The following is an 11137-nucleotide window of genomic DNA, read 5'->3' on the forward strand; positions in this document are numbered from 1 at the left end:
TGCCTGCGGGAGCCTGGCTCAGGCAGCAGAGGACTTGGGTGGGACAGGAGCTGCCCCCCTTAGCACCCGTCTCTCCCGCAGCCACCACTGCTAGCCGCTTCTACAGGATCGACCGAGCCCAGGTGAGCGCTGCAGGAAGCCCCAGGTCTCCTCTTCCAAGTCCTTACCTCTGGGGTGGCGTGGGCCTGGCCCTGCCCTCTCCTGGCGTCCCCAGGAAAGGCCTGGACGAAATCAGTGCACGGGAAAGAAGAGAAGGACCAGGGGCAGGGTCGCCGGCCTCAGGCTCGGGGGAAGGGTGGTCCCGTGGACTGGGCGTATGCAGCAGAGTGGAAAGAAGGGGCGCTGGAGGGAGAGGTCATGCTTGTATCAGAGGCCCCCCCAGGTCTGCTGCCCCTGACTCCCCACCCACAGGAACACCTCAACTATGTGACGGAGATCGCGCAGGACGAGATTTATATCCTGGACCCTGAGCTGCTGGGGGCATCGGCCCGGCCTGACCTCTCTACCCCCACCTCCCTTCTCCCCACCTCCCCCTGCTCCCCCACGCCCCGGTAAGTCCCAGTGCCCCATCTCCTTCATTCCCCTGGCTTTCAGTCCCATCTGCCAACTGGCATCCTCCAAATTCCTGCCTTCAGCCCCAGTTCTACAAGAGGGAGCACCAGGGGTGGACGTCCAGCTAGCTGCCCGCCCAGCCCCTCCATCCCTGACTAAATGGTGCCACCTGAACCTGGCCAGAGCCCAACTAAGAGCCCTGGCCTCCCCAGGGAGCTGCCACTCTGGGCCCCCTCCTTGCCTCTGCTCCTCTCCCTGTGCCTGACCCCAGCAAATCCTGTGGTGCTCCCCACATGAGCACTCCTCCCCACCCACCCCAGCTGCCCCGCTGCATGTGCCCCCACAGGAGTCTACACTGGCTGGCCCAGAACCTTGGCTCCCAGCAGCCTCCATCACCCTCCTGGGCAGTTGTCTCTGGCCCTGAGGCCTTGGGCTGCCCCCCCCCAGACTGTTGTCCTCCCCGCCTCACACTGTCCCATTCTCTCCCAGAGCCTCCCCCATTTGAAGCTCTGCTTGGCTCTTCCCTGCCAGAGAAGTCTTGCCCCGAAACACCACTGTCCCCGGCTGTCAGCCGCGGGACTTGGTGTTGATAGCATTTCTGAGTTCCTTATTATGGGCTGGCTTGCGTCCTGCACTAGAGTGTGGGCTCCGCGGGCCAGCCCATGTGCCTTGCTCGCTGCATCTCCAGTGCCTAGAGCAGCGTGCGATGCGCAGCAGGCGCTCAGTAAACCACTGAAAGAACAGGGCACGCTGCGGGCTCGGAGGGCAGCAGCCCGGCCCAGCCGGCACAGCTCATCCTGCTCTGTTCGCAGGTCGCTGCAAGGGGATGCTGCCCCCCCTCAAGGTGAGGCCCTCCCTCCCTGTCAGCCCCACAGTCACAGCCCTGGGCCCAGCCAGGAGCAGGTCTCTGCAGTGACCCATTCGTGCACAGTGAAACTCAGTGCACAAGCACAAGCCTTGACCTCAGAGTGTAACTGGCAGGTATTCTGTGCAGGTGAGGAGTTGATTGAGGCCGCCAAGAGGAACGACTTCAGTAAGGTACCAGCTCCAGGCCCTCCCCGTCCCCGTAGGATCTCACCCTTGGAGTGGGCGCCTGGGCTGGGCCAGGAGCTGTCATCTGGTCTCCTCCTTGGGTATCCATAGAAATGGTCCCGGTTCACCTTACACCATCTGTCTAGACCAGGACAGATGTCTCCTAGTAGACTTCCTCATCCAGTCCACTGGGCTCTAAGGCTTGGCCATCAGTGCTCCTGGGGAGTCCACTACCCTTGGGGTGAAAAGCCCGCTGTGTAACCCCCCCCCCCCCCGCACTCCAGAGAGACCCCAGAGGTGCTAGGGAGAGGTGTGTGAGCCTGTGAGTGGGGAGGGAGGGGCCCAGGAGGCCCCACCCACTCTGCCTCCTCAGCTCCAGGATCTGCATCGAGCCGGAGGTGACCTCATGCACCGGGACGAGCGCAGCCGCACACTTCTGCACCACGCGGTCAGCACGGGCAGCAAAGAAGTGGTCCGCTACCTGCTGGACCATGGTGAGCTGTGCTCCTGGGCCAGGGGCAGCAGGGGAGGCCGCCAGGCTTCTCTGACCACCCCTTTTCCTCCTACAGCTCCCCCAGAGATCCTTGATGCCGTGGAGGAGAAGTGAGTACCTGGGACCATTAGGTTCCTGTCACCCGGAAACCACCCAGCTTCTTCCATTCCCTCCGGGTGGGTCAGAGCCCAGGAACTGCTCCTGGCCAACCTTTTGTCCTCCGGGCTGACCTTTCCCCACCCCTACACTGCCTGCCCTTTCTGTGGCACTTGGCGAAGGGCAGGATGACGTTCACAGCCAGCCTCTGCTCCCCCAGCGGGGAGACCTGTCTGCACCAGGCTGCGGCCCTGGGCCAGCGCACCATCTGCCACTACATTGTAGAAGCCGGGGCGTCTCTCATGAAGACTGACCAGCAGGTGAGCCGACAGCAGGCGCAAGCCCAGCCTTTTCCACACTGCGGGGAGTGCTGCCCTTGGGAATTCAAGTCTGTCTTTCAGGGGAGGACAGTCCAGACCCTGAGAAACCTGAGGCCAGAGGGAGAGGAGATGGTGGGCCAAGGCCATACCTCCCCCTGCCCTCTCCCAGGCTGGCGATGTGAGGGGCCCTGTGCCTCTGGCCCCTGGCTGATCCCAGCTTCCCCCACCCAGGGCGACACTCCCCGGCAGCGGGCTGAGAAGGCGCTGGACACTGAGCTGGCCGCCTACCTGGAGAACCGACAGCACTACCAGATGATCCAGCGGGAAGACCAGGAGACAGCCGTGTAGTCGGGAGGCCCACAGCAGCTGGAGCGACCGTGGCCAGAGGATGAGCCCCCTCCTTGCCCACCCACTGCCACATTCCAGTCAGATGGCCACGGGGGGACCCATGCCTCTGGGAAGGAGCCCCGTTTTGTCCCCCAAGGAGCACCCAGACTTAGGGCTGGACTTTGAGGCGCTGGGGCCCTAGCCTGAAGGGGGCGGGAAGCTCTGGGCCCAGCAGGCCTTTGTTGGGGGGCTGGGCCACTTAGGGCAGCCTGGGCCTCACCACAGCAGAGGGGCTCCAGAGTGCAAGGCTGGAAGGGTGGCCGGGAGGCCTTGGGGAAGGGCCTCCAAAGCCACCTGGCCTTTAGGACCCGCCCCACCTGGGAGCTGAGCCCTCCTCCAACCCACCCTCCCTGGGCTCGGCCCAAACTCCAGAGCCTGCGGAGTTCCTGCCACTGCCCTGCTTGGCACCTCCCCTGTGACCCTCCCCAAGTACCCAGTCATTTCATCACCGGCTGTGTGGCCTGGGGGTGGGGGTGGGGCTTTCACGGTGACATGTTTACAGCTGGGTGTGACTCAGTAAAGTGGATTTTTTTTCTTTTCTGGTTTTCTTTTCTTCATGGGGAGGTCTTCCAGAAGCAGCAGTGTTTACTGGGGTGCCCCCCCCCTGTGGGGGACAATGCACGGTGGACCCAGACCCTTCCCTGAGGCCTGGGCCCCAGCTGGGGTGGGCCTGCCCGGTTCCTGACCTCTGCCCGGCTGCCTAGCTGGACAGCCCCGGGCGGAGTTGATTTCCTCTGCTTCCCGCTCCTGCTGGGAGGATAACAATGAAAGTGAAAGAAATGGGGCGGGGGCCAAGCCTGGGTTGGAGGCCCTTTTGCCCAGTGGCCTGGAGCAGCCCCTTCCCCCAGGCCTGTGGGGGGGTGGGCGAGGTGAGCCCGAGGCCAGGTCAGAGGGGGTGGGCCGCCGCAGCCGGGTCTGCAACTTTTCAGACAGCTCTTGTCGGCTGCAACTTTCAGGAACCCAAGCCCGCAGGCTCCGCCCCTCAAGCCCCCTCCCAAGCCCCGCCGATGGCCTCAAACCTGCCCTGGAAAGGGACCGCGCGGGCCATCCCCGCGGGGCGGACGGTCCGAGGTGGGGCCGGCGCCGTCCCCACGCGGGTGCAGCGGCCCAAGGGGCGACCGCACGCGGGCCTGTGACCCGCGGCCCTGCGGCCCCATCTTAGGGAGGCTTCGAGGCCGGCTGGGGAGCTGGGGCGGGGCGGGTGCACCGCGAGGTGGGGGCGCGCGGGCGGGGCCGGGGTCGGAAGGGGGCGGGGCGGGTCCTTCCTGGTGGGGGGAGGCGGAGAGGGGGCGGAAGCCCATGTGACCGGCTCAGACCGGTTCTGGAGACAAAAGGGGCCCGTGGCCGGAGCAGGACGGCCGGCGGGAGGGAAGGAGCGGCCGAGCGGCGAGCGAGTGAGCGCGGGCCGGGCGGGCGCCGGGCTGGCCGAGGGCCGGCGAGCCCCTCCTCTGCTGCCCCGCGCCCCGTGGGCCTGGGGGCGGCACGTGGGGGCCGTGGCGGGCGGGGGGCGCGCGGCTGACCCTGACCCGCTCTCCCGCCAGGATGCAGCACCGAGGCCTCCTCCTCCTCGCCCTCCTCGCCCTGCTGGCGCTCACCTCCGCGGGGGCCAAGAAGAAAGGTGAGGGGCGGCGGCGGGCCGGGCGGGCCGCGGGAGTCCCGCTGACCCCGTCCTGAGCTCCTACCGGGCGTTGCAGATAAAGCGAAGAAGGGCGGCCCGGGGGGCGCGTGCGCCGAGTGGACCTGGGGCCCCTGCACCCCCAGCAGCAAGGACTGCGGCGTGGGATTCCGCGAGGGCGCCTGCGAGGGCCAGACCCAGCGCGTTCGGTGCAGGGTGCCTTGCAACTGGAAAAAGGAGTTTGGAGGTGAGGTGGGCCGAGGCGGGGAGGAAGGGGGCCAGCCTCTCCACTGACCCCGCCGCTCTCCCGCCAGCCGACTGCAAGTACAAGTTTGAGAGCTGGGGCGCGTGTGACGGGGGCACTGGCACCAAGGCGCGCCAGGGCACCCTGAAGAAGGCCCGGTACAATGCCCAGTGCCAGGAGACCATCCGCGTGACCAAGCCCTGCACGCCCAAGACCAAAGCCAAGGCCAAAGGTCAGCCGGGTGGGGTTACCCCCAGCCCGAGGGGAGCAGCCAACCCTGAGGATTGGGGTCCTGACCAGTGGCCACGTCTCTGCAGTTCCTGTCTCTAGAGGGTCCTAGAGCTGGGCAGGGACCAGAGGGCCTCCCCGGGAAAGTGTGTGGCCCACTAGGGTAAACTGAAAGCGCGGAGCATTTGGCGTAGGATTGGGGGGGGGGGAGGTTGTCTTTGCCATCTGTGCAGCCAGAGGGACCATTTGGCCCCGGGCCCTTTCAAGTCGCGGGATTCTTGGTGGACCTGCTGCCCCTCACAGCTCAAGACGCACCACTGCCGAAGCTGTTGGAAGTTTCTGATATCCCCCCCACCCACCCCCATTAAAATGTAAAAAGGGGCTGAGAAAGGGCTCCGTCCTGCGGGCTTCCAGGCCAGCTGAGGGGAACCACTAGGGGGCAGGATTTTCTCTCCCTGAAGTGGTGGTGGTTCCCATGGTCTTCACAACCAGGCTAATGTAGCCCTTCTTTTTTCTCTCACAGCCAAGAAAGGGAAGGGAAAGGACTGAGGCCAGGTCAGGATGCCGAGGAGCCCCGCCTCTGGCCCCCCAGGCCTAACCCACCAGTGCCTTCTGTCTACTGTAGCTTTGTCAATCACGCTCCTCTGCCTTCTCACTCCTTGCCCACCCCACGTGCCTAAGGAGAGGAGACACGATTCTGGGGAGCTTGAGCCTCCTCCAAAGGGATTCCTTTCCCAGCATCTCCTTCTGTCCTCCCCACCCTGATAACTGTTACTGAGAAATAAAATGAATCAACATTTTCCCCCAATAAAAGCTTTCCTTTTTAATATATAAAAGCCCCTTCCCAGAGAGTTTGCTGTGGAGCTTTGTGTGAGGGTGGATGGTAGGGAGGAGATGGGTGGCGGTAGACACTGGTGGGGTGGCTTGGTAAAGACTCCCCAGAGCTCATGGAAATAGCAGAACGCTGATGGAAATGAGGTCTCCCAGGGCCCCTCAGTCCTCATCTCTCCCAGGACTATACTGGCACAGGGGGCAGAAGCCCAGATGACTCACTGGAACTCAGCCTCACCCGTCAAAGGTCTTTGGGTCCAGCCCACTGCCAATCAGGAAGCGTCTCCCCAGGGTGCTTGCCTACCTCACCCCCTGCACGCACTGTCTTGAAGCCCAAGGGGGGGTCACCAAGTGCCCTCCCTTTCTGCTCCCCTGGACCCTGGCCTACTTCAGCGCAGCGGCAGAGCAGAGAGGTCGGGAGATGCAGGGGCAGCACTGGCCACCCCTGCCCGGTGCCACCAGGAGGCGCACTCTTGGGGAAGGGAGTCTTTCAGAATCAGGCAGGCCTCCGCTCAGCTCCTGAGTGAATCCCTGACCTCCCAGCGGCCCCATCCTGCATCCTGACTGTCCGAGGGCAGCGCTGCCGAGGGTGCGAGCAGGAGAGGCCACAGTGTGCACTCTGCCTGGCACGCACCCCGATGCACGCGCACGCATGCGCAGCCACCCAGAGCCTGGCTGAGCAGCCGCAGTAGGGGAAATTTCTGCCCCTAGAGTGGGATTTGGGGGGAGGGGCTGAGCCTACATGCGGGGTGCAGGGAGGCAGAAAGCACCAATTACAGCAGAATGGGGGACCCCACCCTTGTACCCCTTTGAGACTGGCCCCTTTGCTCCTCCACGTGCTGCTGGCCTCTGCTTCCTCTCGAGGTCCATTCTTTCAAGGGCTCCCCTCTAGATGCCCTGCTGATGGTTGACCAATACGGGCAGCTGCACACCCTGGCCGGTGCCTCCGGCTTCCTGAGGCAGGGCCACAGACAGGGGCCGAGTGGTCCCAGTTCAGACAGCCCCTGGGCTGAGCTCCCCAGCCTGGGCAGAGCTCTGGCCTCTGAAGGCAGCGGGAGTCTCTTCCTGAGCCTCAGTGTCTTGGAGACCTCAGTTCTCCTCTTCAGCAAATGCCGACACGGGATGGAGCCCCCGAGTCTCCTCCCCACCGCAGGTGAGCCACGTGGTCCCCAGCACACACATGCGCCGCCTGCCTGCCTACCTGGCAGTGCCGATGTTCCGATACTGGCACAGCAGCAGGTGCCGAAAGGTCTTTTTAAAGGTGGCGTTGCAGAGCGCATAGCAGGCAGGGTTAATGGTGCTGTTGACGTAGCAGAGCCAGTAGCCGATGGACCACACTGTCTCGGGGATGCAGCTCTGGCAAAAGGTGTTCACCAGGACCATGACGTTGTAGGGCGTCCAGGTGAGGATGAAGGCCAGCAGGATGGCAAAGATGGTCCTCGTCACTTTGCGCTCCCGGGCTGCCATCTGCCGCTTCTTGCGTACCTGGTTTCGAGCAATGCTGGCAAACTTTCGGGCCACGTTGGCTGCGGGACGCATGCCAGCTGGCGTGGCAGGCACAATCTCAATGGCCGTCACGCACTCGCTGCCCGTCTGCTTCGTCACGATCTGGATCTTGGACCATTTGGAGGCTGGGTTGAGGGTCCGTGGCTGCAGGCTTGGGGCGGGCATGGCAGGCATGGTGGCCTCTGTGGTGGACAGCTCTGTGGGCGGTCGTTCCTTGGTGTTCTGGGTGGCACTGCCCGAGCTGGACTCGTTGGAAGTGTCCTTGTCGGCCACGGGGCGCGGGGGCGGCGGCAGGGCTGGCGGGGGGGCCTCCTCTAGCTTCCCGTTGCGCAGGTCTTCCCGGGCCGCGCCCCCGGGGGGGGGCTTCTTGACACTCTGCTTCATCAGGGGGCTCTTGAGGAAGGCCAGGGTCTTGGCCTTCTTCTCCCGGGGGCCTTCAGGCCGGTGCTTGTGCACTCGGCTGCGACTGGCCAGGGAGATGTGAATGTACAGCACCGTCATGATGACCACGGGCAGGTAGAAGGCGGCGATGGCTGTGCCAAAGGTCACCGCCGGGTTGGACAGGAACTGGATGAAGCATTGGTTGTCGGGCACTGTCCTCTTGCCCACCACAAACTGCCAGAACAAGATGGCAGGCGCCCAGAGCACGAACGACAGGACCCAGGCGGCGGCGATCATGAGGCCCGCCATCTTGGTGGTACGCCGGGCCGGGTAGGTGAGGGGCTTGGTGACGCAGAAGTAGCGGTCAAAGCTGATGATGAGAAGGTTCATGACAGAGGCGTTGCTCACCACATAGTCCAGAGCCAGCCACAGGTCACAGACCACGGCGCCCAGGGGCCAGTAGCCCTTGATTATGTACACGGTGTAGAGGTTCATGGAGAAGGCGCCAATGATCAGGTCGGCGCATGCCAGGCTGAACAGGAAGTAGTTGTTGACTGTCTGAAGCTGCCTGTTGACTTTGATGGACAGCATCACCAGGATGTTGCCCACGACAGTCACCAGGCTCAGCGAGCCCGTCACCGTGGCGATGAACACCATCTCCACCGTCTCATAGCGGTTATGGGTTGCCGTGATCAGGCGCACCGACTGGTTGCCCGAGCTGCCGTTGACGGGTGTGATGTTCGCCATAGCAGTTGGCGGGCCGCGGCTGGAGGAGGAAGGAGAGAGAAAGGGGTGAACTGCTGATGAAGGTGGGGGGAATGCAGAGGCAAAGAGGAGCCAAGGTGATGGGCACCACCCAGCAGAGCTCAAGAGCACGTTATCCTCCTGTGCGCGAAGGCCCTGGGCACCAAGCGCCGTTCTAGGTGCTGAGATGACAGAGGTGAAGGAAACACACAGGTTCCCATGGCAGAAACATGGGAGCGCCAACAAAATGGTAGAAAACCAGGCAGCACAGGTGTCTGTAATCACAGCGATTCAGGAAGGCTGATGGAGGGTCACGAGTTCAAGGCGGGCCTGGGCAACTTAGTGAGACCCTGTCCCCAACTAATAAGTACGGCAAAGAAAAGCAAGGAGACAGGGGAGAGAGGAGAAAGGAAAAGAGAGAAGGAAGGAGGGAGGGAGAGGAGAGGGAAGAGGCGAGGCCAGGGTGACCATAAGGGGTCAGAAGCCTGAACTGGGGCCTTGCCAGGTGATAAGGGCAGGGCTCACCCAGGAGGTGGCCCAGTGCAGGACGGTGGCGCAACAGAGGCAGGCGTGAGGCTGGGCAGGAACCAGTGTGGGCGTAGCCCGGGGGAGGCCAGGACCTCAGCCGAGGGGCCTGGGAACCGTGAGACCACTCATTTGCCCAGTCACTTCCTTCCCCCCTTCCTTCCTTTCTTTTTCTTTCTTTCTTTTTCTTTTCTTTTCTTTTTTTTTTCCTTCCTTTCTTTTTCTTTCTTTCTTTTTCTTTTCTTTTCTTTTCCTTCCTTTCTTTTTCTTTCTTTCTTTTTCTTTTCTTTTCTTTTTTTTTTTTTTTTGGTTCTGGGGATTGAACCCAGGGGCATTCTATCCCTGAGCTACACCCTCAGCCCATCTTATTTTTTATTTTGAAACAGAGACTTGTGAGGTTGCTGAGGGTCTCGAAAGGTCGCTGAGGCTGGTCTCAAACCTGCCATCCTCCTGTCTCAGTCTCCCAAGTACTGGGTTACAGGCGGATGTCACCACACTGGCCCAGCTCACCGTGTGTGTGTGTGTGTGTGTGTGTGTGTGTGTGTGTGTGTGTGTGTGTGTCACTGGGGATGGAACCCAGGGGCATTCTACCTCTGAGCTACACCCAGCCCTATTTTAGTCTTCATTTTGAAGCGGGGTCTCACTGAGTTGTGGAGGGAGGGAGGGCTCAGTAAGTAGCGGGGGCTGGCTGATGGAACCCAGGGCCTTGCCCGTGCTGCCCTGAAGACAAAGGCACTAAGGCAAGGGTAGGTATTAGCAATGAGTATTTATTGTTTGCTAAACACCTGGCACTCGGAGGCAGATACTTATTATTTTTTTACTATTTACAGGTGGGGAAACCGAGGTGCAAAGATGTTATGTAACCTGACTGAGGTTCTGCAGCTCCTGCTTCTGTCCTGCTGCTGGCCCGGCGCACACGGGTGGGGAAGTACAGTCCCTAGGCGGGGGTTTTGTAGAGGTGGTCAGAGCCCCAGGAGCTGATGACCCCAAGGGGTTAGGCTGGGGGGCTTCCCAGAGGAGCAGCAGAGGTGGGGCAGGGCTGGGCGGGAGGAGGAGCAGGGCGAGGGGGCTGTGCAAAGGAGGCTCAGCATCCCCCCCTCACCTCCAGCCCAGAGCACGAGCGGGCGTAGCTGGGGCTCCTGACCCTGAGGAGGGGGAAGGCCGCAAGGCCAGACTGCCCCCATGGCAGAGTCTGGAAGGATTATCCCAGAGGGAAGGGGGGCTGCGGGAGCCTGCAGCCAGCCCCCGAGGGTGCCCTGGCACACCCCGCTCGGTGGACTCCAGCTGGGGTCCCCTAGGCGCCTCCCCTGAGCTTGCCCTCCCTCCCACCAGGCTCTCTTCAGCTCTCCTCCTCCTCTTCCTCTTCCCTACATGTGAGGGAGGCCCACGCCCAGCGCACGGTGCCAGGGCAGCCGCTCAGCCCAGCCTCCTTCACACCCGCCAACACACACGCCATTCCACAGACGCACACGGCCCCATCTCAGCCACACGCACGTTGTATACGCAGTTCTGTGCGTCTGTGTGTGAAAGAGGAAGAGCAGGCGTGGCTGCCGGCGTGGAGGAAGGCGCCAACCCTGCAGCCTAGGCCCTGGAAGCCCCGTGGAGCCTCGCGGGGTGGTCGCAGGCCAGCCACCTCACCTCCCTGCACGTGGCTTTCCCATCTGCAAAACAGGATCCTGTCCTGAGGCAACCTCCGGGATGACTCGCAGAGCACCTCATTCCATCTCCAGCAGGCCGGAGCCAAGTGCCAGGGCATCCCCCAAGCCTGGCTCCAGTCCCCCGCTCCGGGGCCGAGGGCAGCCCCAGCCTTCTGACTTCACAGTCCAAGTTCTCCTGCCCTGAGTCCTTGGTCCACAGGAGAAGCTGAGAAGGGTAGTGCCAACCCCAAGGTCACATGAGGAGTCAAGGGCAAAGGCCAGAAAGGGCTGCTGTAGAGGGTCTCTGTCAGCTCCCTGCAGCTCTGAGAGCCCCTGAAATGGACCCCAGGTGCCGCCGTGTGAACTGGAAGGGCAGCCACAGCCGGCAGCGGAGGCTGTCCTCTCCCAGGCAGGGCGGTGGGGACAGGGTGGGCAGGAACGAGCACGCAGTTGGCCCAGCCCGGAGGAAATCTCACTTGAGCCTCCCAGGGCCGGTCGCAGGCCAGCGGGGGCCAAGCAGGAAGGGGCTGGAAGTGTGGAATATGA

General features: G+C 62.8%; 3 protein-coding genes across 3 annotated transcripts in view; 2 read left to right on the plus strand and 1 right to left on the minus strand.

The window, feature by feature from the left end:
• The window catches only part of DGKZ (diacylglycerol kinase zeta), a gene marked incomplete at both ends in the record, with an annotated part of 29394 nt that extends 26553 nt beyond the window's left edge, over positions 1-2841 (plus strand). The window contains 8 exon segments of the mRNA XM_080705096.1: positions 82-122; positions 412-551; positions 1365-1396; positions 1547-1590; positions 1958-2078; positions 2154-2187; positions 2394-2493; positions 2725-2841. Coding sequence (XP_080561222.1) covers positions 82-122; positions 412-551; positions 1365-1396; positions 1547-1590; positions 1958-2078; positions 2154-2187; positions 2394-2493; positions 2725-2841 — 629 coding nt within the window.
• Positions 2842-4244: 1403 nt separating this feature from the next.
• MDK (midkine) lies at positions 4245-5516 on the plus strand (the record flags this gene model as incomplete). The annotated part of the gene is made up of 5 exons (XM_080693135.1): positions 4245-4274; positions 4422-4498; positions 4575-4742; positions 4810-4971; positions 5491-5516. The coding sequence occupies exons 2-5, from the start codon at positions 4423-4425 to the stop codon at positions 5514-5516; spliced, it is 432 nt and encodes a 143-aa protein (XP_080549261.1). The 5' UTR covers positions 4245-4274; position 4422.
• Positions 5517-6995: 1479 nt separating this feature from the next.
• CHRM4 (cholinergic receptor muscarinic 4) lies at positions 6996-8432 on the minus strand (the record flags this gene model as incomplete). The annotated part of the gene is made up of 1 exon (XM_080714444.1): positions 6996-8432. The coding sequence occupies one exon, from the start codon at positions 8430-8432 to the stop codon at positions 6996-6998; it is 1437 nt and encodes a 478-aa protein (XP_080570570.1).
• Positions 8433-11137: the final 2705 nt, after the last annotated feature.

This window comes from Muscardinus avellanarius (assembly GCF_963383645.1).
Source record: "Muscardinus avellanarius genome assembly, chromosome: 1".
Classification (NCBI taxonomy): Eukaryota; Metazoa; Chordata; class Mammalia; order Rodentia; family Gliridae; genus Muscardinus; species Muscardinus avellanarius.